The sequence below is a fragment of the Ochotona princeps genome, chromosome 3 (assembly GCF_030435755.1).
Source record: "Ochotona princeps isolate mOchPri1 chromosome 3, mOchPri1.hap1, whole genome shotgun sequence".
Classification (NCBI taxonomy): Eukaryota; Metazoa; Chordata; class Mammalia; order Lagomorpha; family Ochotonidae; genus Ochotona; species Ochotona princeps.
The window spans coordinates 75,259,780-75,286,490 of record NC_080834.1 but is presented as its reverse complement, the minus strand read 5'-3'; the positions used below and the strand labels follow the sequence as shown (position 1 = coordinate 75,286,490).

Here is a 26,711-nt window from a genome sequence, read left to right as displayed (position 1 = left end):
GACTGCTTTCTCAGGCCACAAGCAGGGAGCTGGATGGGAAGTGGAGCTGCCGGGATTAGAACTGGCGCCCATATGGGATCCCGGCGAATGTAAGGTGAGGACTTTAGCCGCTAGGCTAGGCTTCCACTTCAGGGCCTGTCATTAGAATATTGAAACATTATTCAGTCCTTTTGCATCATATCTGTTATTTTTCCATTCATCGCACAGCTCCTTATTTACCCTGAAATTAGTAATTAACTGTTTTGATTTTGTATACCTGTCTCCCTAGATGCTTGCTTTGTTTGCTGTGTTTTGCTAGATTGAACCCAGCCTCTTCCTGTACTCGTTTTGCTCATGGGTTGCAGCCCACACGCCTGCTCGCTGTGGCTGGTGTGCAGCTGTCATCCCGGGGCTAAGGTCTGCTCTTAGAGCCTTCCTGAAGATTCCCTTCCCATCTCTTCTATACTGGACTCCTAGGTTTTTGTCTTTTGTCATAGCTTTCTCTTTCATGGTGCAGCACATGGCTTCCTGAGCAAGGGTGCTTCAGAAGTAAAATATAGGGAGATGTCACATGGAGTAGAATATTTCTAATTCTGTTCCAACATTCAGGGGAAGTTTGGCTTGGCATTGTTTCTGGATTCATTTTCTTCCAAATGTTTCAAAAACATTGTTCCATTTTCTGGTGCTACTGATTATTCCGAAAGTCGCCTTCATGTGGTCGGTGGTTTCTTTTCCCCCTCACCCTCTACTCTTGGAAGGTCGCTTAGTCTCAGTCTTCAGTGTTCCATCTGATTTCAGTGTTCTGTCCCTGTCTGGTCTGTTTAAATCCATTGTTCTGGGAACTTCTTGGACTTTCTCAGTCTAGAAGCTTGTATGCTTTGATTCTTGGAAGAGAGAACATCGGGTGATTTTTTTTTTCCACCCACACATTTTGTCTCATTTTGTGAATCTCATATTCTTAGCTCTGGGAATTGCTCTGTACATGAAATGTGTATTTTATATGAACAGAGTGAACATTTTGAGATTTGTTTGTTGTATGCAGACTTTGACTATCTTCTTGAGGAACAGTGTTTGCTTTTTTTCCTGCTTGTTACTTCAATTCCTCACCTAATGGAGTGATGAGTACATGATTGTGATGTAGACTGAAAGCATATCACTGCAAAAATTAAGAAAAAAAAAAAAAAGAAATCCGGAGGGAGAGTGGGTGAGGAATGTGGGCAGCAGAGTGGCTGAGAGAAGAGGTGTCACTGTGCTACCAAATCTATACTGTGAAATATGTGAAACTTGTTCACATTCTTCGATAAAATTATTTACTTAAAAAACAATTGTTTTGTGTTAAACATTTCTCTCTTGTTTTTATCATTAGTCTTTTCTTGTTTTGTGATTTTTTCCAGCATCTTCCAAACTTTTTATAGAATTTTTCCTGTGATATTTGTAATTTTCAAGGATTTTTTTTATTCTTTCAATAGACCTTTCCCAGAACTGTCTAGTTTTTATTTCATAAATGCAGTGTTTTCTCTTGCAGCGCTAAGGATATTAAGATGATTGCTGTTGTGTTTTCCTTTTGAAATATTTCTGTTTCTCTTAGGGTTTGTTTCCTCAAAGTCATTTCTGCTTTTTGTTTAATATGTGTTAGATTAGAGGCTTCTCCTTGATTGCTGTTAATCTTGAACGCTCTAAGGGTTAGTCGAATAATATGCTGACTGAAAATGTGGATGGAGCTTGCTAGTCATAAATGTCACAAGAAGTAAGCTAACTGGGCTGTTTTATGGGGAATCCTATAAGGGTTAAAAGGATGATGCTCTGTGAACTTTATGAAACATTGATGTGTATTGTTTCATAGGTTGTGGTTCCAATGCCTTCTTGGTTAACAAGAACCAGAAAACCTATCGCAGATGATCCTCAAAAATTCTCAATGGAATTGTCTATAATTTATAAATACTCCCCATTTAAAACTGAAGCTGAATTGATACAGCAGTTTGATGTGATCTACGGAAAATGTGGTAAGATCATCAAAACAAATTTTTATCAAAGTGTTTCTTTTCAGTGCCTTATGAAAGACATTATATTACACACACACACACACACACACATACACTCATCCTGTTTGTATTAATGATTTCATGTGGGATCTCACATGGGGGCAATGAATCATTTTATACATACAAATTTTATCTTAAGAGAAACCAAACATGAGTTTGAAATATCCCTGATGCTAAAAAAGGGCCATACTTTCATGAGCTTTTTGAAACTGGAGAAGAGGACGATAGAGCTTATGAGCACAGGGATTTCGCAGTCCCTGCACGATGGAGCATAGTTAGGAGATGTTTATCCTGCCGTCTGATATTGGTTTATGAGATTTGATGAACCTAGGAATATGCAGCAGAACATGAACAAAGATTTCATAGATACTTTTCTCCGGCTGAACAGATACTTCGCCCAAGGTTTGAGCCTCCACCCACTTTCTGCTTAGCATGTACAGTGAGCCATGTCTGCTGACATCTTCTGTTATTAGTTTTCCTGCAGTTCAGTACTTTTAAGATCTAAATGTGGAAACTGGCTAACTTGAGAGAAAACTCTGTCCATGCTGGTTTCTGTAATGCTTTGGAATATGTAATGTGTATAGCAAAATTTTGAGGTGTTTGTTTCTGATTTGACCTAATTCATCTCTGATTTTTTCTCTAATCTGTGACAGTTTGCTGAAAGTAATGTTTTAAGTTATCTCTGCCTTTATCATTGAAGAAAAACTGTGATAATTGAATAATCATTTACTAACATACACACTATGTATATGTACGAAAGATTTGGTTATTGAAAGGCAGAATTACAGAGAGAGAGAGAAGGAGATACCAAAAGCAGCAGATCTTCTTGCATTTGCTGATTTAGTTCCCAAATGGACACAATGGCTGGAGTTAAGCTCGTTCAAAGCCAGTCAGGAACTTCTTTCAGGTCTCCCACGAGGGTACAAGGTCCCTTGGGCCATCCTCCACTGCTTTCCTGGTCCTAAAACAGGGAGCTTGATAAGAAGTGGAATAGATGGGATTTGAACCAGTGCCCACATGGGTTTGCCAGCACCACAGGTGGAGGCTTAGTGTGCCATGTTGTGCACCCCCACATAATGTATCTTAAAAACAGTTGATGGAATCTTTCAGTTAATTTTTAATTGTGAAATGCACAAGTGCTATTGGAAGGTTTACCTGGACACTTTACAAGTGCTTTGTAACAATTAAGTCACACAATCCTTAAAACAACTGTTGTCGGCTTTATGTGCAGATGGGAAAATTAGGTTTAGAGAGGTTAGGCAACATACTTGAGATTACTGAACAAGTAAACTTAGATCTAGGTTATAGACAGTTCCATGGTGCATGGTCTTGGCTACTCTGCCATTCTCCTTTGTGTTACAGAAACACCAAAAAACATGAATTTTTTTTTCTTAAATTTTTGTGATCATGTTATTTGTTTTCATATAATAAGTGGTCTTGTGGAGAATTTAAACATTTGTTAATGAGGAGACCATGTGTAAGAAAATTTTTCATGTCATCTTTGAACCAATATCTATTTTGGCAAACAAAGTTTTATTGGAATAGAGATAAGTTCTTAAAATCTCTTCTCCATGGCTGCTGTTATGCTGCAGTGGTTGAGTTGAATTGTGGATAGTTGTTACAGATACGGTACGGCAATTTTTTCCTGTTTGTACAGATTTTAAAATTCATCTTTCTTATAAATATTTATTTCAGTTTTCCTAGTGAGAGCTTTATCTATTATACAAGCTTGGATCTGCTGCAACAATTTTCATAATGCAAATTGTGAAGAATGCCAAAACTTAACAATCCGCGTTGAAAATTTTTAATGATGAGTTGAATAATAAAAAGACGCAACATACTATAGGATCACAAAACTGGCAGAAAATGAGATTGACTATTAGATATGCTCATTTCTAGGAACTCATCTAAATGCATTTTTAATGACAAAGAGAATTAGATCTGTAGTAGGCTCAATTCTGTAGATGAGGTAGTAGCATAATGACTGGGTCCATGTATGTAAGTTGACATGTCAAATCTCTATTCTCCAACCAGGTACTTTGCTGGTTATTTATAACTTGAAGCTCCTGCTTAGTGGTGAACCAGAGTTGGATGTAAAAACTGACAAAGAAGATATACTGATGGCTGGGGCTCTTGAGGAGTGAGTAATATGTGTGTTTGCTAAGATATCTGGCAATGGCTGTGAGCTGTCATCTGGAAGCCTGTGTCCCGGTCACAGGTCTAGGTCCCTTGGGCTATGGCACCAAGATAATTCATTTCACTCTAGTGACACATCAAGTTAGTAGTCCTCAAACTTTGTCTAAGCTACACAGTAACTTAGAAAGTACAGGTGTTGGGCCCGGCGGCGTAGCCTAGCGGCTAAGTTCCTCACCTTGAATGCCCCGGGATCCCATATGGGCGCTGGTTCTAATCCCGGCAGCTCCACTTCCCATCCAGCTCCCTGCTTGTGGCCTGGGAAAGCAGTCGAGGATGGCCCAAAGCATTGGGACACTGCACCCACATGGGAGACCCGGAAGAGGTTCCTGGTTCCTGGCTTCGGACTGGCATGCACCGGCCGTTGTGGCTCACTTGGGGAGTGAATCATCGGACGAAAGATCTTCCTCTCTGTCTCTCCTCTCTGTATATCCAGCTTTGTAATAAAATAAATAAATCTTTAAAAAAGAAAAAGAAAGTACAGGTGTTGGATCCCATCCAGACTGGCTGAGCCTGAATATGAAAATATTCAGACTAAGGATTAATTTTTATTTTTTTGAGTGTTCCTCAGGTGATTCACGATTGTTTGCTAAGCACCGGGATAAAAGGGAGCTAAAGTTTTCTAAGACTGTTACTTCCGTTTTTTAAGTATTAAATCTGAAAATAACTTGGTGTTTGTTGCTTGTTACTGGTTATTAAAAATGGAAAGGCTTTAGGATAGTATAAATCGAAAAGGACTGTGATAAAAGTGACAGTTTTATTATTTGTTCATGATGACCCAGTGAACTGCACTTTGCAGTTTATCAGTAAGTAAGCTGACACATTCATTTTTTTTTTCTTTCTGGCTATTAAGGATACATAGAAAATAGAATGAGGAGACACTAAAAGGCATTGGTGGAGAAGTGTAAAAAAAAAGAAATTAGACTTACCAAAATTAATGTTGTTGAAGTATTGCATTAAAAAAATAAAATGAAAGCATTGTCAGCTTGTTTCTACAGTTTCTTAGTGTCAGAGCTGGAAGGATTCCAAAGGTAATGTGATCCATTCTGATTCATTATAGCGATTCATGTTCAATAGAAATGCAGTGAAAGTTAAAAATGTGAGGGACATGTTTAATCTTGTATTTTGTAACAGCCATGTTGATAAAAGTACAAGAGGAAACTAATTTTAATTAGTTTTAATTTAAGCAATTTTGACTAATTTTAATTAATCTCAAATTTTTCTTTCTTCTTTTGCTTTTCTCTTTTTCCCCTTTCCCCGTCCCTCCTTCTCTCCCTCCCGCCCACCTTGCCTTCCTTCCTTCTTTCATTTTTCCCTTCCTCTTTCTCATGTTTTGAAGGTATATTTATTGGAAAGGCAGAGTGATAAAGAAGGAGAGTGAGATCTTGTATCTACTGGTTCACTCCCGTCACTGCCATGATGAGGACTGTTCCAAACTAGTGCTTGGGACTCCATGCAGGTCTCCTTCCTGGGTGCCTGTCTTCAGTGACCTTCCCCTACACGCTAACAGAGAAGTGAATTGGAAGTTGAATGATTAGGAAAGCCCCTTTCTTCCTCCTTTGCTCCCCTTCCCTTCCCTCCCTTCCTTCTTCCTCCCTTTCTCTCTAACTCCATCCCTCCTTCTCTTCCTTCCCTGAAAACAGGTACTCTAATGTCTGATTAGGTTGGCCTATTCCACCATACGTTGTAAAAAACAAAAATATTAACTAGATGTTTTATAATTTTTTTGAAAGGATTTTTTTTGCATTTGAAAGGCAGAGTTACACATATACACAACACACACACACACAGGATGGGGTGGGGGGGATGGGGCAGTGGGGAGAGAGAGAGAGATATTTTCCATCTGCTGGTTCACCTCCTGAATGGCTGCTGCAACGTCCAGGGCTGAGCCAGGCCCAAACCAGGAGCTTTATGTTGGTCTCTCTCCCATGTGGGTGCAGGGACCTAGAACTTGGGTCATCTTCTGCTGCTTTCCTAGGCGTTTTGGATGGAGCTGAAGTATCCAGGACATGAGTGACACTATGGAGCATGTGAAATTTAGAATTTCTTTATATATATAGTGTAATGTTTGTAAGCATACTTTAAAAATATTTGTTTATTGGAAAGGGAGAGTTACAGAGAACGAGAGGGAGAGGAGTTTGTATATAATACCACAATGACAGCAGCAGTGATAGTTCTGTACTCTCTTTTGCATCCTGGCATGTTGCAGTCATCCTCAGTGACCAGAGCGGGGCCATGTTGAAGCTTCCTCTCGGTCTCCTACGTGAGTGCAGGGGCCCAAGCACTCAGGGCCATCTTCAGCTGCTTTCCCGTGCATTAGGGAGAGGGGAGTAGCCAGGACTGGAACCCATGCCCGTATGGGATCTTGGTGCTGCAGGCAGCAGCATCACCTACTGGCCCTTGAAAAGTACTTTTGTATTATTCTTGGAAAATTCTTTTTGATGTATTTCTTACATTAAACTATTTGGAGTTTCTATCAGTATTTACTATTTGAGAGGCAGATGGAGGTGATTATACAGGGAAGGTAGGGGGAAGAAAGAGAATGAGAGAGAGACACACAGAGAGAGAGAGAGAGAGAGGAGCCAGAAAGCCCTGTCCTTTAATGCATTTTTCAAGTGTTTGCAGTGGCCAGGGATGACCCAGACTGAACCTGGGAGCCAGCATGCAGTTCATGTCTCCCGGGTGGGTGGCAAGAACTGTTACTTGAAGCATCACTGCTTCCTTCCTGCATTAGCAGGAACCGAGTTAGGAGCTGGCGGCTATTGTAAAACCCAGACACTGATAATGGGATAGTGTGAGCTGCTTTGCTAAATTCTTCCCTTGCAATTCTTTCTTGAACAAAGCTTTATTTTTGGGAAAAAAACACTAGCTTAATCGCTGTTGTACAAATGCTAAGGATCCTTTTACCAACGTTAATATGCCAGGATGAAAGCAGGAGCCCAGAACCCCTACTGGTACCCCTTTACTGTCTTTCTGCTTGTCATTGCCTTACCCTCGTACTCAACACTTAGTTCCAAAGCCAATATTTCATACTGTTTAGAAGCTTTGGACACCATGTTGCAAACAGTTATCTGTCAGAGTAGTTTGGTATTTTAGTACTAGCACAGGGAAGCAATACATTATTAAAAAGATAATTTGGCGGCTAAGCTTTTTTTGGGAATTTTTTGCTGTTTTCCTATTTCTTAATGAAGCTAGAAACTTCTCAAGATGCTTAAGCAATTGATTGCAAAATAAAGAAAATGAGCTGATGTAGGATATGCACACTTTCACTTTGGAATATTGATCATGAAGGATTAAAAAAAAATTTTTTTTAAATCTATTTTATTGTATTGTTGTTGACAATCTTTACATAGTTAATTACGGTTAAAGAACAACAACAAAAAAGGTTCAGGGGGATAGGGAAGTGGGTAATACTGTTATGTCCATATTGTTTCCATCATGTATCTTAGGTAAAGGGGGATATTGAGGGAGAAGCTCCACCCGTTTTCCCACCCACCCCAAGTCCCTGATGTGGGGCATGCTCTGAGATATGTGCTCAAGTGGTTTTAATAGTTCTCCAGTTATGAATCGCTGTCAGTTTCGCTCGATGAGGTCATCCGCTGATTGATATGGTCCATCATAAAGTCTCCGTTTGCCCAGTATTTCGCTGCCAGCATATAGCTGAGATGAATGATTGACCTGTTCTGTCTTCTGTCCTTTCCTGGTTAGAGTTCTGAGTCCAGCAGTTCGATTGGGGAGATCTCCAAAGAAATGGCCATACCACCCTGAACCCGCCTGATCTCGGATTTTTTAAAAATTTATAGCTTAATGAGAAGATGGTCTTTTCAAGACAGGGTTAAGATATTATGAAGGTTATTGTAAAGATATAACACAGATTGAGACAGAGATATTTTTAATCTACTGGTTCAGTTCCCAAATCCCCAAATGTCCTCAACATCCAGGGCAAGGTCAAGCCTAAGCCAAGACTAAACTCTCTCTGGGTCTTCCATGTGATTGCAGGACCCAAACATTCATAATGTCACCTTGTCTCTCAAATGCCAGTATTAGAAGGAGGATGGAATAGCTAGCAAAGCCAGGACTTGAACCTGAGCCCTCAGATATGGATTGTGGGTAGCTCAAGCGGCATTTTAATAGTTGCACCAAATGTCAACCCCATTTTCTTGTTGATTTTCAGTTTTGAAATTACTTGAACTTTCAAAAAATTTCCAAAACTAGTATGGAGAATTCTGATACAATTTCTGCTCAGATGCTCCAGATCTTGATTTTTTTACAACACATGTTTTATTGTTTGTCCTCTTTCTCTGTGGATGTTATGTTCTCATGGATTCTTTTCTATGAAAAATTTATACTTATTAATTTTAATTATTATTTTTATTAATTTACATATATTAATTTAGATTTATGATTTTATTTTTATGCCCCAAATTGTCCTAACTTTAGTTAACTAGAGTGTGCTGAAATTGATTCTTGTGTTATTTTGAAATATCACCGTTTTTTTGAGTGTTTTTGTACTTCTGAAACTATGAAACTTGCAAGGTTCATGACATGCCTTCCGTATTCCAGCCCTAACCTTGCCATTTCTTCAGAGAACACTGACTCATTTCATCAGGTTATGCCATAACCCATCTTCCAAAATAACTTTTTAAGCAAATGGATTCTGTTTCCACAATGGCTGTACTAATTCACATTCTCACCAACAGTGTGCAAGGATTCTTTCCCCTACAGCCTTGCCACCACTTGCTTGCTCTCTTTTGTCTTTTTGATAATAGCCAATCTAGCAGGCGTGAGAGGATATCTTATTGTGTTTCTAATTGGTATTTCCCTGATGATTAGTGATTTTGTGCATTTTTTCATTTCTTTATAGAATCACCATGTGATATAGCAGTCCTAGTACTGGTATTTATCTAAATCAGTCTGTCAAAGAGACATCTGGTCTCCCATGTTTACTGCAGCACCGTTCACAATAGCCATGAAATGGAAACAAACTGCATGTTCATCTACTGATAACTGAATACAGAAAGTGTACATATGCACATTTGTTTCATAGTTCGCTTTTGTTTTTGCTCACATTTCTATTAAATAATTTTTCTTATTTTTAGGAACTTTTGTTTGAAAAGCAGACAGACAGACATTTTGTTTTTGATTCACTCCCTACATACTTGCTATTAATGGGATCACATGAAAGGTGGGAGCCCAGACCTCAATCCAGATCTTCTATGTGGGGACCAGACACTCGGTTGCTGCCTACAAAGTGTGTAGCAACAAGAATCTGAAATTGAAAGCAGAGCTGGTCTCAGAACATGCACTCTGATAGGAACGTGAGCATTACACACACCTGTTTAACCACTGTGTCAAGTATCCTCCAAAGGAACTTTGCTTAATATAACCACTAATACTTTGGATATTAAGTATAGTGAATATTTTTCATATTGATCAAACATTTTTAATTTGAGAGACAAAATATTCAGGAATTATTATTTTTTTTCAATCAGTGGAGGAGAAAAGGGATTTTGGGAGTGAGGAAATCCCAGAGCCAATGGAACTGTATCATAAAATAATAAAATAAAAAGATTTATTTATCTTTATTGGAAAGACAGATTTACAGAGAGAAGGAGAGAGACTGAGAAAGATCTTCCATTTGCTGCTTCACTCCAGCAGTTTTCCAAAGCCTGGAGATTCTGTGTCTCCCATGCAGGTGCAGGGTCCCAAAGCCTTGGACAATTCTCTGCTGCTTTCCTGGGCCACAAGCAGGGAACTGCATGGGAAGTGGAGCAACTGGGACACGGACCAGCACTCATATAGGATCCTGGCACCTGAAGGTGGAGGATCAGCCAATTGAGCAGTTGCATTGGGCCCTGTAATTGTATTTCATCATGTAGATTTTATACATTTCTTATGAAGTATATTCTTATGCGTTTTGTGATTTTTTGATATTCATGTAAGATCCTTTTCTCCATTGCTTCTCTGATTATGTATTGGTTAGCATACAGAGAAGAAAACCATTGACCTTTGCTGTTGATTTTATACCTGACCTTTACTGAACTCTTTTATACTAGCAGTTTTCAGTTATACTTTCTGTATATTGTAATCATCAGCAAATACTGATAACTTAGTCTTCCTTTTTATTATTCAGACACATTTCCTCTATCTTCGTTAACATTGAATGCTAATACTAAACATTTCTTTTATGCTGTTGCTTTTTTTTTAATAGAAACTCACAAATATTCAGAGAGGCAGATGTGAGGGGCTGACAGAAGCCTATGCGTATCTTCTGACCCATGTGTTATAGGAAAGCTTTTGCACAGGCTTAGATATGGCTTTCTCAAATGTTGACTGCTTCTTGAAAAGCGGTTTGGAGAACCTTTCAATGAGCCATGTGACAAGGGAGATAATATGAAGGAATTTATGGTTGAAGACAGTACAGGCAGCAAGAGGTCATACTGAGCTTTCTGAAGACAGATTGGCTGCAAGTCTGCAGTTGCTTGGGAAACTGCAGTGCATTGGGCTAGGGTAGAAGGCCTCTCTAACTTTCCTCTCTCTGTGGAATCTATCTTATAAATATTTTAAAAAAAGAAGAAGAAAATTTGGCCTAATTCATTATCCCACTAACCCTGTGAGGTGGCTCTTACATGCACAGAGTTGCTGCTGTGGAGAGAATGTTGGGCCTAGCAGTTGAAATGCTTGGGCTCTGGCACCATAGCGTAGTGGTTAAAGTCCTCGCCTTGCACGTGCCAGGATCCCATATGGGTGCCGTTTCTAATCCCAGCGGCCCCGCTTCCCATCCAGCTCCCTGCTTGTGGCCTGGGAAAGCAGTCGAGGACAGCCCAAAGCCTTGGGACCCTGCACCCACATGGGAGACCTGGAAGAAGCTCCTAGCTCCTGGCTTTAGATTGGCACAGCACCAGCATTGCGGTCACTTGGGGAGTGAACCATTGGAAGGAGGATCTGCCTCTCTATCTCTCCTCTCTGTATATCCGCCTTTCCAATAAAAATAAATGAATCTTAAAAAAAAAAAAGAAATGATTGGATCACACATTGGAGTGCCTGGGTTGGATACCTGTCTCAGGCTCCCAGTCTAACTTCCTGTTAAAGCAGGTGCTGGGAGACAGTGTTGACTGCTGAGGTGCTTGGTTCCTGCCGTCAGTGAGGGAGACCTAGACTGCAGTCCTTTCAGCTTTGGCCCTGGACCAGCTCTGACGGTGTGAGCATGTGGAGAGTAAATTAGTGCATAGAAGCTTTTTCTTTCTGTCTCTTTGATTTTTAAATAAAAGTTTTCAGATTTCTAAAAAACAAAATTTAGCAATAAATTCAGAAAACAATTTTGATCATAATATGTAGTATTTTTGTGAATAAAGCTATGCTGCTTCTCTGTCCCCAGCTTTCTTCTTCTTTTTTTACATTATAGTCGGTTAAGCAGAAAATGAGGGAGAATGCTACAGAAAGACAGGTGATGGCCACTTCATGATAAAGGTAAAAAGATAGAAAAAGCCTTAGGAAACAAAAGAAAAGCACTCGGAGAATGCATATGAAGCTATTTCTGGCTAATGTTGAGTGACAGTGAACACTGTAGATTTTTCCTTTGATATTCTGAAGAATCCTAATCACTTTGTATATCTGGATCTCAGTTTCCCAAGTGGATGGCTTGCTTTATATAGGCTGATGGCATCATCAGTGAAGTTGATTGTTTATTATAAAGTCCTTCTACTGGCAGGTGTTGTGGTGCAGTGTGTTCATTAGGCTGCCACTGGAGACACCTGCATACTGTATCATAGTGTTAGTTTAAGCCCCTGCATCTCTGCCTCCACTCCAGCTTCAGCCTAATGCTCATGAGAGGAAAGCAGGTTGTGACCTAGGTGTTTGGATCTGTGTTCCCTACGTGGGCCGCACAGAGTTCCTGCCTCCTGACTATGACCTGGCCCAGTGCTGGCTGTTGTGAACATTTGGAGGCCTCATTCCTCTCCCGTTTTCCTCTCTCTTTCTCTCTGTTGCCCTATGTTTCAAATAATTGAATATTCTTAATGAGGCCTTTATGTATAGAGAACTTCTGTTCATCGTAAACTAAGCTAGGAAATTCTTGAATGGTTATTATTCAACAGATGCTTATTGTTTATAACGGCAGCCCCATAGTTTATAGCCTGATAAGTGTACAGATAAATAAGCAGACAATGAATGATTAAGTGGCAGATGTTGCAACAGGCAAGTTACAGCAGGAAGGGAGCTCAGGGGAGAGGGCTTCACCACTCTTGACAATGAGGGAACAGTCTGGGTAAAAGTGAAATATTAATGTTGCATTTTGGAGAGTGAAAAGGGACTAACCAAGAATGGCCAAAGAATTGGATATTCTGAGACTTACGGGTAGGAAAGCATGTTCCTGTGTGTGGAGAATGGATGATGGTCCTAAATGGCTAGAGTGAAACTGGCAAGATTCAAGTGGGGCTTACACCATGCTGGATCTCATGCATGATATAAAGAAGTTTGAAATTTACTGTAAGGGTATTCCTTTTTATATACAGGTTTTATGTTTAACCTCTGCTGTCTTATTTCTATCATTCTGTTTGTCACATATAAACAGGGACTTATCTAAGTAGGCGCACAAGTGGAAGGTATTAATGTAGCAAGTGACTTTTTCATTAGTATAAAGAAAGTACATTTTACAATGCCATAAGTATAGTTCCAAGAAGACAGATTTCTCTCGCTAATTGTACTATGGCTGGCTTGGGTAACTTGACTGATAAACAATCCTCCGCATTGACATAAAACATTCCCTGACTGATAAGGGTGGCTAATAGCATCTGGACTGTGCAAACAGTATAGCTTATTTGGAAGTTTTGCTTTGCTTTTGAGACTCTGGGACGTTGATGCTGTGAGTCAGAAAGGGTCTAAGTGATCAGCTCCCATTAAAACCCTTGGTGTCTGAGTCTAAGATTCCTAAGCAGAAGCATCACACACATAAGTGCATTTTTACTGCTGGTGAAAACATGTTCCCTGTGTAGCATTTCAGGAGAGAACCTAAGAAAGCCGATAGATGAATTTTGGCAGGCCCCACCTGTGAGCTTTCCTGTGTCCTTACCCCAGTGCCGGAGCAGATCTTAGCCACGAAGGGACCACATGCTGAACTCCACTAGTCCTTTAGGGAATCTCCTAATGTGAGGAAAGTCTTGAGGAACTCTACTGTGCACACTCAAATTGCCTGTAAATATTTATTAATGAACAAATCAGCTGAGCTTTCAAAGATAAAATATTAATGTTCTTTTATATATAAGCATACAAACATAAAAGGTATAAGTTATGCCAATTTAGTTCACCCAAAACTTGCTTGATTTCTCACCATGTTCTTCAAACTCTCAAACATTCAAGTCGTTGAATGTTTATAGCATCTCAAGAAAGCTAATTTATTTTCAGTTGAGGTTCCACTGAATTCGACAGTCTCTGGAATACTAAAGGCACCAGTGTTTTGTAGTGCTCCACCCAAATGCCTATACCCTCTAGACACCATCCCTTGTTACACTGAAACACCTAAGTTAGGAGATTTTTCTTATATAATTTGTACTGGGAACATTTGATTCAAGGCTTACTTTTACAGCAATCTGTTAAGCAATTATAAGAAATTCCTGACTTTTTATTGAACTTTAGATTCAGGTTGTAGGAACTTACAGCCAAGCAGGAAATCCTAAGATATGTTATGACTTCTTCACTTTTGAAAATTCTTCAGAGCTTTGTCACTGCTTACTGAATAACTGGTGGTGATACAATTGAGTTGGGAAACCTCCCTCAGATAAGCCTTTTTCTCAGTCTGGTTTGGGGTAGAATTGTGGAAATGATACGTTTGTTGCTTCTTGCTCTCTGACCATGTAGCTTCTTTTCTTTTCTTTTCTTTTCCTCCCATTTTCATATGACACGAAGAGAGAAAGAAAAGAGAGGGAGAGGGAGAAGAAAAAGAGAAAATCTCCCAACCTCTCATGTACTCTACAAAAATCTGTGATTGCCAGTGTGGGGCATGCTGAAGCCAGAGCTGGGATGCCAGTGTGGGTCTTCCCTGGGGATGGCAGAGAATCAACTGCTTGAGCCATCGCCTGCTGCTTCTCACAGAGAATATTAGCAAAAACCTGGAGTTGAAAATGAACATTAGAAGTTGAACCCATCTCCAGTGTGAGACGCAGCTGGCATAAGCATCAGTGATGTACCACATGCATACTCCTTTTCGTTGCTGTTTTCTCTATATCAACACTTTCATGGTTTCTTTATTCCAGTTTTCCAGAGAGATGGTCATTCAGAGCCTATACATCTGTTCTCTATTTTGATCCTTGGATGAGAATATTCATTCAAGCCAAAAAGGTTCAAACGAAGCACCTATGCTATTGTCTCTACAGACCCAGGTACCTTCTTTCAATTCTTTTGACAGAATTTTTACTGATAAAATTGATGTGTACCCCCAAACTTTTACAATAAGGACATTGACTGTGATAGTAAGATTTTTACATTATATTTAAAAAATTCAAACAGCATCCAGGAAGGTTTACTAAAAAGCATGTGTGTAAAACAGTTGGCAGTTTTGGCCTCATACTGAAGTAAATATGCTAAATTAGGTTATCACACCAAGAATTTTCTTTTGACGACAGGAGCTTTGATTATGATATGTTCCATTACAAGGTCATATAGTTCACTCAGATGAGTATGCACTTTGACGCAATATGTTTATTAATTAGAAGCATTTTATTACCAGTCATCATTAGTAATAAGTAATTATTAATAATTATTATCAAATGTTACTTATTTTTATACCATATACTGTCCTATATCATATAACTATATTTCAGTCAACAACAGACCACACAGGAAAAAAGTGGTTTTTTGAGATTATGTTATTCAGTCACACGAAAGCCATATGAATTTGTGTCAACACGAGACTTTTCTAATAATAGCATTTTCACTATGTTTCTTGCATTGCATTCCTATTGATAACACATGTTTGTCCATGTGTTCATGTATGTTATATGTAGAGAATGAACATGAGTATTTGCAACTACTTATCTAGTCCATGTATATGTTTTTATATTTTAGTATATGCTGTTTATAAGTTTGCATTTGCATTTTGTTAAATCCGTGTAGCTCAAGTGTGCATGTTATCAGAATGATCTTTTTTATTTTTTTGGTGTGTTTTCTGAGTGGTGAGTCACTTAATACCAGATGTTGGTCAAAATCATCCGTGAATCTTAGATTGTGCAAGATACAAGCATAAAAATTAGGACCAATTCTACACTTGAGAACCTTATTATTTGCTGAACTATTTAATGCTCATGCACTGCTGATATATGTGAGTGCTTACTTGCATTATTTTATTTGATTTCTGCAATAATGCTGTGTGTTAAGTTTTCTTATCATTTTAGAGATAAAAATTTGTTAAAAGGAAACAACCACCAAAATTTTTACCATTCCAGCTTCCACATTCTCCTTTGACTAGGTCCAGCTTAGTAATGTTGTCTTATTTTAAGGAGAGAATGTTAACAATTGTGTGTTTGTCTCACACTGGTGGAATTCTCCAAAACTCTGCTTTTTGAGTTCTGATTATATGGCAACCCATGTTTACCGAGACTGGGACTTTTCTCTCCACCCGCTCATTCCTTGATAAATGTCAAAGAAGTGACTTTTTACCTCAGTTTCATTCAACAAAGCTGGTCTTTTCAAATTAAATTACTCCTTTCAGTGGGTTTTGTTAAAAACAATGGTTTGTACTAATGGAAGATGTGAGCTTGTATCTATCTTTTGAACTACTTTTAGCAAATTGAATTTCATCTACCTAAATTACTTATACCAAAATGGTTGTGGTTTCCCATTCTGGTATAGTTTTAATTCATCTTAAAAAATTGACATTTTTAGACAGTTATTATCAGGAAATATCTATTATATAAATATATGTTTAGTTTCCTAAAGGAGATTTCAGGACATTTGAGCTATTGCCGAGTTTCCTTTGAAACTCAAACTATTATATGTGATATTTACTATCTGCAGTGTGGGAAGCTTTATTCTTTCTTGACTTTCTACTCAGAGCTTTCTTCTGTACCCATTTGCTATATTTACTTGTACAAGATTGCCCCACGTTCTTTGATGATGAGAGTCATGTGCAAGAAATATATGTAGTTTCCTCTGCTTCGTCCTATTCCTGGTGGAATGACTATTATTTTTCTTTCCTAAAAGGCATTATATCTCTACTGGATATGTTATAACATGCTAAGAACTGAGTGGGGAATGGGTTGGCCCTATTTGATTAAAGTTGAAGTATTTAAAAGGTGTTAAGAAAGTGATTTCTCTGACTAGAATGCTCTGCCAGCCAACCTTCCATGTATGCAAGGTCTACACCTGCGGATTCAACCAACCACAGCCTGAACTCTTTGGAAAAGAATATTCCAGGAATCTTCAAACAGCAAAAATTGAATTTGCCACCTTGCAGGTGTCATGCAGTGATGCGCAGGCACACACTGCTCAGCTTCCCAGTATTTCAAAAGAGACTCAGAAGGGTCTGTCCTCCACCTGAGCTTGTTCACCTTGCATCTGATTCATGCAAAAGAGCTACCATGGTTGCATCTGTACTGAGCATGTGCAAGCTTTTTTCCCTTGTCATTGATCTTTAACTAACACAAGAAAAAAGTTTATTACATTGTGTCATGTTATTTGTTTTATTTTTTTTAACTTTGTGATTTTTTTTTACATGTACATTTTGTGCTATGTCAAATTAGGGTATCCTTTCAAGCATTTATAGCACCCATAAATAGTGAAAACATCCCAAATCCTATATAGAATCCATGAACATGGATTCGATTTTGTAAGTAATCTAGAGATGATCTGAAGTGCACAGAGGACAGAAGGTATGCTTAAGTTCTAGGCAAATAGTGCTTCATTTTATTTAAGGATCTTCAGCATGTGTGGATGTTGTGGTCCATGGGGATCCTGGGGACCATCTCCCATGACACCAAGGACAGCTGGACTTCCACAGCGAAACATAAAGCCTTCACGGTCACTAGGTGTTTCTGTTTATTCTGTTTGTCTTTTGGGAGAAGGTTTCTCCTCTAGTGTTAAGATAGCACTATCAGTAAAAATTCAAACAATACAGATTTAGATATGGGAGAAACCTCAGGTAACAAAAAGCTTCCTTTCCCATTCATGGTTCATCCTGTGCTCTAGCAAGGCACACGGTCCCCAAAGGGGACCCTCTGCCAGGAGTTTTCATCCATACCCTTTCTGGTCACTTTCCGGACACTTACATGTACTTATATGTGCACACTTGTCTTTTTTTTTATAATCTATTTTTTAAATTAATTACATTGCATTATGTGACAGTCCCATATGCACTGGGATTCCCCCCACTCCTCCCCAAATCCTCCCCCCCCCATGGTGGATTCCTCCACCTTGCTGATTACCACAGTTCAAAATCAGTTGAGATTCTTTCATTGCAAGCATATACCAAGCATAGAGTCCAGCATCTTATTGTCCAGATAAGTTCAACGGCTTCCTGGGGAGACCATCTCTGGTCTGAATAGAGCCGGCAGAGCACCATCCTTATCAATTAAAAGCCCCGACATAACATCAGCAACAATTTACAACATCATGGAATTAATTGACATAGTATTGAGCAACCAGCATGTTAAAAAAAAATGTAAGTTCTTTACCACATACTGTGACTCCTTTGCCTACACTTCAACTTTGTTTTTACATGACTGGGTTCTTTACACCTTAAAATGGCCATAGGCTACCACTCAGCTGTTTCATGTCTATTTTCATTATAGTATTACATTTTACATATACTGTTTTTCATATTGACATCATGTCATCTTAAATTAAGGCAGACATCACACTTGTCTTTTAAAAAACATAATACTATCTACATTTTGTCATTCAACTTAACAATCGATCTTTGGTATTTTTGTCATTGTTAGATATCTTATATGTTTTATCTGATTTGTATAACTTTTCTTATTGATGTATCTTTAAGATTTTTTTGGTTATTATTTTTTTAAATATTTATTTACTTATTTAATGATACAGTTCCACAGGCTCTGGGATTTTGCCTCACCCCTCATTGTTATTAATACTAAACTGGACATGCTAAAAATACATATTTCTGTTGATATAGAGTTATTTCTGTAGAAGCGAGGACAGAAATATGTAGGTTAGAATGTATGTATCTAATTAATTTTGCTGACTTACCTATTAAGAAGTATTTTTATTATAAAAATAGGTTTATTGTCATAAAATCAATAACCAGTTCTGATATGAAGAGCATATAAAAGTGTCCTTTTGTTTGTGAGGTGGAAATCAGTTTATTCTTGCACCCACCATGTGTAAGAATACCCTTTTGCCTAGTTCTAAATGAACATTCATTGTTGATAATATTTTCTTTTCTCTTTATACAATTCTGATGGAGCAAAACTCTATATTGTTTTCATTTCATGTTCCTCAGTATTTTACATTAGCCTTGTATTTTCTCTTTTTTTTTTTGAAGGAAAGTAGCCAATAAATCATTTAATGTAGAAATTAGACCTCACCAAAATGCTTTAATCTAATGTTGGTCATGGAAAATGATAGGAAGGTAGAAGTTGAAATGTGTGAAAATGAAGAAGAATGGAGGCTGCAGGTGTAGTGTGTCAGAAGAAGGTGGAGTATACAGAAAATGCAGAGGGAAATAGGAAGGTGGAGGTTGCAGCAGAACTGCCTGCAGAGATAAAGTAAGTGCAAGGGTTGGAGAGATGGAACGTCCGTTAGTAGCAAAAAATATACAAAGAAATGTCAGACAGATGGAGGATCCTGATTCTGGGAAGAAATTTGCCTAAAATGCCCTTCTTTTTAGAGAATAGACATACACATTATGCTGGATTTACAGAGGTGTGCATGTAAAATTGTTAGGTAGCTTTCTAATACTGTAGTGGACAATTGCCCATTTAAATTGTCAGCTAGTATACAGATCATCTGGGTTTAGGTTTTTGCACTGATGTAGATATAGAAGAAAGCCCATGTTTTGGTCTTTGTGGTTAAAAATTAATCAATAGTGTAGGTTTGGCACTCTTTGTATCACCTTTACTTTCTTTGATTCTAAACACATAACCTATCAAAATAATGTATTTGGCAATGTTAGAAAGAGAGGAGAGAAAGAAAATATCTTTCTACTCTTAGTTCACTCCTTAAATGGCCACAATGGCCACTCTGGCCAAGGTAGAAACCAGGATCCTGGAATTCTATCTGAGTCTCTCTACCTGGGTATCAGGAACCCAATTACTCTTCATCTCCTACTGCTTTCCCAGGCTGTTTGCAGGGAGCTGGTTTGGAAGTGGAGCAGTCAGGACACAAACTGTATCCCAAATGCAAAATCAGCATTTCAGGAAGCTGCTTAACTGGCTATACAACTACGCCAGTCCCTAAAGAGTCTCTTCTTGATTTATGTTGGGTTTTTAAAGAATTTTATTTAAAACTAATTATTTTTATCACATATTATGGTGGATATGTCATTTTAAAAATTATAAATATAGTGACCAATAATTTTCTGTTATAAAACCAAAGTTTTTCTGTTTTGTAAGAAAAATAGACTAATATGGCATTCCACGTTATAATTGATTTAAGTGGATAATGCTCATTGTAAAAGAAAATCATGCTCTTAAATAGGTTTGGGAATAGAGTATTTATGTTTATATTAGTATAAATGAATTTTAACCTGCTTTTCTAGCTTACTAACAGCCAAGGGTTTGCTCTCCATTAGATGGCCTGTGGGTATCACTGTTTTAAAAAGATAAATGGTTTACAAAATTGCCATCAAGCTTGGAACATGAAGTATGTTAAACCTGGAAAACACTGACCTTTTTACAGCAATTTAGAAACTGTGATGAATATAAACGTCTATTGATGACCATAGGCTGTCAAATAATAGCATTACACTTGAGGCTCAAGAAGCCTTGCTTGGCAGGGAGGATGCTGTGTATAGCAATCAGTATACTTGTTAGAATCATTACTCTTGTATTAAAATAATTGAGTGTAATTTCCTCTTAGTGTTAGCTTTCTATTTAAATTTCTAGTTTGTTGATTTAATAAATCTGAATTTTAGTTGTGAATTGATAAATCATTTCTATGAAGAAAAAGAGGAATTAGAAGTTCCCAAGTGAAAAGAAGAAACAAATTGGAAGTAAGATCAATAAACTAACTTCTAAAGTTAAAAAAAAAAAAATGAAAAAAAAAAAAAGAAAATCATGGGGAAAAACTATCAAGTTACTACTGCCACTTAGATTTTATAGGTGCTTCTTTCCTTTGGTTCATTGTAAAATTTACCTGCAAATAAAGCTACGAGCATCAGGTATGAAGTTAGTTATTGTGACTCGAATTAGTTATTAAACTGCTGAAGTAGAGTAATATAGGGTATTGGTAATTTTTTGAGGTATCAGTAGTTTTTTTAACAGTTGCCTTTTCTTGCAAATAACTTGATGTTAAGTCTTTCAAATTCTTAAACGTAATCCATCTAGCTACACATTTCATTAGCTTGAATGCATATTCCCTCCAAAATTCTCACTGAGGGGGAATCCTGTATGTATAATATATATAATTATATATTTTATATATAAATTTATATAGGTATATAAACCCTAACCTTTATTATTGATGTGTTATGCAGTCTATGAGCTGGCATGATTCTAACTATTTTAGTACATTATCATCTTTAATTCCCATAACCACACCTTGAGATAGATACCATCCTCATTTGGAAGATAAGGAAGTGAAGTCACAAGATATGAAGGAATTTGACTAGTCTTATACTACTAGTAAGTAATATTCCTTGGTCTTTAACCAAAGCAAGTGGACACCAGAGAGTTCAACTCCTATTTAATAATAAATATATTCTGTTTTAAGTACTTCTGTATTGTTTCTTTTGAGGTAATGGAAGGGAATTTTAAATAAGCAGGCCACAATCAGATTCCAACTAGAAACATTTAAATTATACATGACCTTCTAGTACCCAGGGAAGAATTTGTATTACTTCTTACATTGTCTGAAAGTGAGAACTTATGATGACAATTTTAGACAGAGTTATCACTTAAAAGCTATCACTATGGGCGTACATTCAAAGGTTGGCAACACTTTTCTAAAAAGGACCCAATAGTAAAGATACAGGTGAATTCGTTCTTTCTGCTTTTTACAGTTCTTTTCTTTATACAGTCCTCTCCAAATGGAAGAGCCATTCTTAAGTTTCACGTTGTAGCAGAATGACAAATCACCAAGTTTGGCTGTATTTGCCTATGCCTGGCACAGACTTGTTTGCACATATTAAAATCTCTCTTCTGTCTGACCGACCATCTCTTTTTTATATGTTGTAAAATGTTTTGGTTTCAAGGAGCATTCTACAGTTCCTTAATGATCACTTACTGAACACATGTGAAGCCTTTGTTAGGATTCTCTAGAGAAACAGAATCATTAGGAAATATAATGAGAGTAGTATAAGAGGGAATTTATTGTGAAAATTGTCATGAGACAATCTGTTGACTACAAGTTGAAGGCCCAGAAGGTCATAGTGTAACTAAATCTCAATTTGAAGGTCTGAGAATCAGGGCAGGCAATGGTGTATTGAGACTGAAGACTTGAGAACCTGGGATTCTGATGTCCTGTGGTAGGAAAGCTGGATGCTTTATCAGATACTGAGTTTGCAGATTAGTCTCCCTCTCACCTTTTTTGATGCATTTGGACCCTCCATGAGTTGGATGATGCTTGTGTGGGTTGATCTTGTTTACTAAATCTGATTCAAATGCCATCACTTCTGGAAAAGACTCACAGGTACACTCAAAAATAATTCTTCATCTGCTGTCTGGGCACTCCTGGCCCAGGCAAATGGAACCATAGGTTGTCTAAACATCGCAAATGTCATATGCTGGTGAGCTGCTGTCACTATAAGGATTTGAGGCAAAAGCCTCAATGAAATTGAGCTTTACGGAGATCAGACTGGGATATTAGCATTCTCAGATCAAATAATTTTCTGGGATGAGGTTTCTTTCTATGATAGTTTAAACCGGCATTTAAACTCTCATTCCAAGAAATTCCTAGAACAGAAACACATACTTTCTCCTGCATTCAGAGCTACTGTATGCAGGCTTTCTGACCTATCCTGTCTTCTCATCGAGTTTGTGCATATATACTATATAAGTTTTTCCTTTGCTTTGATTGTTCTCAGCATCTTTGCTATCACTAAAATGGCCAACTTTGAGAAGAGGCTTATCAAACAAGGAAGTAGACTGTGTACTTTCAGTAGTTTAAGATGATACATTAATGTGTTTTTGAGCATTCTATTTACAGATAATTGTTTGGAGAGAGACAGAAACAAATTATCCAGTGTCAGTGATGACCGAGTAAGAGGACTTTGTATTGTAACTAGAAACTGGTAACAAAGCAGTCTCACAAGCACTCTTTTTAAAGAGTATTATTCTGTTTTTACATTGGTAAGTGAATGTTTATATGGGTAAAGATTTTCTGATCTCTCCTGAAGTTCTCTACCAAGATCAAAATTGGTAAGTGTAAAAAGGCAAGGACTTTCTTCTCAGGTATAACTTTCGTAATTTACCAACTGGATGTAACTTGCTCAATGAATCTTTCTTAAGAGTTATGTGTCTCTAGAGTATACAGTGTATTGAAAGATTTTCTCCTATGATGTATTTTTAAATGATCATCTATCTTTATCACATTCTTATCTTTTCCTTCCAGAAAGTATCTGTCTGTCACATCTTCCTTTAAAGGGGCACTTAAAAATGAAGCTAAAAAGGCGGAGGAAGAAGTAAGGATTGGTATGTAATTAACCATGGCCTATGTGTTACTGTTCATTGTTTCAGCAAATGTTATCAGAGCACTCATTCTGAGATGCGCATGACTGCAGGCATCACAGGAGCTGTCACACTTAACCCAACGTGGCCACAGACTCTGTATCTCTGGGCCTGTTGAATTATATTATCATCATTACTGTTATCATTATGATCCTGAACACGTTTAGAATTGATACATATCAGTGCATATTGGTACAAATTAGACCCTGGTTTTCATGGTAATTTCAGGCCACAACATGGCATTTAGTTTAAGAATATTACGCCCAGTCATTCATTTTTTAGTGGCAACAAAGTTACATTTCCTCAGTCTTCTGGGACTGACAAATAAATAGTTCTATATCCTTACTTTGTGGCTCTGAGAGCCTTTTCAGTCAGTTATAGATTCAGTAATGACTCTTAAATTTAATCCTATGAACGTATGTGCTGTAAATTGACATGCGTAAGAAAGAAAAACAGTGGAAAGAACACTTAACATGTGCAGAGCTGGGAAGAAACTGTAGAGTTTTTTGAGATGAAAATGTGTGTGTCATTTTCACTGGTCACAGCTACATGTTTCAAAAAGTGCTTTAAGTTTGCTTGATAAAAGTTCACTATCTTGTTTCTACTCACAGCTGAGCTTGCGTTGAAAGAAGCACAAACCAAAGTAAACCATCCGGGCACCACTACTTTGTCTTCCGCCAAGGTACGAGATAAGAAGAGTACCCTTGTTAAATGGCAAACAGTGTCATTTGCTTTTTCCTGTGCATATTTGTCTCTGATCATTTACCTCTTAAACTTTTAAAGCCAGATGGACCCAGAAGACTAAGTTGATTTTAACAAAATAGATGAGTGCTGAGAAGGAAGAAGAAACCCAGCCAGTCAAGAAGAGTGAGATAGTGAAAGCTGAAACAGAGAACAAAGATGCGTCCCACGTGGGGTGCCTGAGAACTGTGGGGTAAATCATCACAGTTTCCTCACAGTTAAATAGACAGCAATATTAGAGAAGGATAAAATAATGAAAGGCTGGCAGAAAACTACTCACTCATCAAGTCTTCTTGAAAAAATTCTGTTCAAATTATAGCTCCATGTGGACCCAAACAAATGCGAAAGCAAGGAGAAGACTAATAAGCCATCTTTCTTTTTAGAACTAGGAATTCTGCACCATAATTATCAATATTAATAACAAAGCTTCCAGCTTACTAAGCTCTTTTTTCATGAGTTGCTCTACACAGTTCATAAATATTCTCTGCCATCCCTGCAAAATGCCCCTGAGTGAGATGTTATAAAAGTCTATTATTTAGTTATAATTGGTGGCAACTAGGAGAAATAGAATATGACTGTAGGACCTGTATTGTAAATTTGCTAAATTTTAACCAAAAAATATGGTTACTAAGATTTTTCTATTATAATGAATCATTGAAAAACATTTTTTTTAGTACAAAAGGATAAGTAGGAATAATGCAGAGAAAGATGCCCTCTTTAACCATTCTTGCGTCAACTTTTGTGGACTGAATATATGAATCCCTCAGTGATTTTCTCTTAAATTTTCAAGGTCCAAGGCTGTGTTTCCTAACAGCTTTCATATACTAAGGTCTTTAGTAGGGGATAAAATCAGAAAGTAGCACGTGATAATTCTTCAAAGCCAACTGTGCATTGCTTTCTCAAAATACTTTTGTTTTCTCTTCATGTGTTGTTGACATTTGGATTGTGTTTTATATAAAAGTAAGTGTACTATTGATTTTTTATAGTTTATGCTTTTAAAACTTTGTCTCAAATCAGCTACCTTCCTTTGTGTCTGAGAGTGACTGAAACCGATTGTCCCCATTGGGTCAGGACCTTGCTTTCTTCTTGTCCTAGCTGGTTGCATCGCACTGCCCTTTTGTTGCTGTGCTGTGAAGGGCACTGATGGGAAGGTTGGGAAGTCTTTGACAAGCTGGCTTTGGTGTTCTGATGTATCTTGGTTTCTTTAATGTAGGGAAGGGGGCAAAGTAGGATGTACTGAACTTTTGACCTCTACAATTCTTTTGTGCAGTAGAATTTTGAAATGAAATACCAGTCATTTTCTATATTCTTTTCCTTGAAAGACAATGAAAATACTGTTCAGTTAGTGGTATGCTTCTAAAAGCAGATGCCCATGTTTCATAGCAGGTGAATTAAACACAATAAAAGCTTATGCTTATTTGTGAGAACTGTATTAATGATTGTTCCCTTTCTCCCTGTGTGGAGAGGACATACTAGAGACAGGGTAGTAAATTAGCTGTATATCAAATTATTAAAAGAGTAGAAAAGGAAGATGACTGACAAAGGTATTGGTGTACACTTGAAGGCAAAAACCCTAGTGATAAATTATCCCTGTATAGGGAGAGGTATCCAGAACTTGTTTTAAAGGACTTGTTTTTTGTTTATTAATAAAGGTTTTACTTGCTTTCACTTTCTGCTGAAGTTTTAGTCGTCACATAATTGTGCATTTCCAGTTTTCACAGACAAAAAACCACAACCATAACTCACCCAGGTTTCCATGTAATTTGTGTCAAAGCCATTGTGACAATATGAGGGATATTCTTTTTTCCTCTAAAAGGCAGAGAGGATATCTGAAATGCGCAAAAAAAGAAAACAGTAGGCTAGCATTTTTTTAATCTTCTTAGCTTTTGGAGCTTAGGCATTTGTCAAGTGCTTGTTGAGTATCTTCCATGGCAACATTGCATTAGACAGTGTGAACTAGCATTGTTACTCTTGAAGCATTTGGATAATGGGTTAATAGGAAACTCACTTTTCATCACTTCAGTGGCTAATGTCCTCCTACTACAAATGTTCTTTTCTAGTTTGCATTACAGAAAGCTTTGGAGGATGTAGAGGCAAAGCATAAGAATCTTGGAGAGAAGCAGAGGTAAGACATGAGGTTTTCTGTTTGCAGGAATCCTCTACAATGTTAAATTCTAAAGACAGATACAGATCATTTCTCTTTTGCATCTTGGGATGTTTCATTATTATAATCTCAATACTTCCAAGGTTCCCCAGCAAAAATGGAAAATATTTTCAAAGTATACATTTGCATATGCACAAGTATGTCTCGGTTTTAGTAAAACTTTTGGAAAAAAAATGAACAGCTAGTTCAGCCTTTGGATGAAAATACATAGATGAACTACTACGGGAGTCAACTGACAATTTCACTGCCCCTATGTGTCCTGTGTAATTTACCTCTAGAGGGTTGCTTTAGTTCTCTTCCCTGGTGTAGTAGCTGAAAACTTAAAATATGAAATAGTGTTCCAGTTAGTGTATCATTTATATATCCAAAATAGAAATAGCGAGGCTAGGTTATCAAAACCATCTACTTTTTTTATTGACTTACCTTTTCCAGCTAAAATGCTCAAATTATTATTTTGTCCAAGTGTGATCAGACTTTGAAAACTGTAATATCTCTGAGAAATTCCTTTTTTAAGGAAGTATTTTAAGGATTCCCTTTTTTGTTTTGTCAGTTATGCCCTGTGACAAGGCATATCTTTCTCAAAACAAATTTGAAATTTTACTTATGCATTTTTCAAAGTAAATGACATTGATTCATAGAAGTTTTAGTTAACAGAGAAATCCCTCTTTAAATTCTTTAGGAAGAAAAATCATTCTGTTGATTTGCTTGTAATCATAGTGAAATGTATGAGAAGTGACACATTGGTATCTTAAT

The 26,711-nt window shown here is 37.5% G+C and overlaps 1 protein-coding gene across 1 annotated transcript in view; it reads left to right on the top strand.

The window, feature by feature from the left end:
- MORC1 (MORC family CW-type zinc finger 1) overlaps positions 1-26,711 on the top strand; it is a 170,374-nt gene that overhangs the window by 18,285 nt on the left and 125,378 nt on the right. Inside the window, exons 7-12 of the mRNA XM_058661335.1 lie at positions 1,823-1,982; positions 4,056-4,161; positions 14,465-14,590; positions 22,938-23,017; positions 23,665-23,735; positions 25,855-25,919. Of these exons, the coding sequence (XP_058517318.1) occupies positions 1,823-1,982; positions 4,056-4,161; positions 14,465-14,590; positions 22,938-23,017; positions 23,665-23,735; positions 25,855-25,919 (608 nt within the window). The remainder of the gene's footprint in view (positions 1-1,822; positions 1,983-4,055; positions 4,162-14,464; positions 14,591-22,937; positions 23,018-23,664; positions 23,736-25,854; positions 25,920-26,711) is intronic.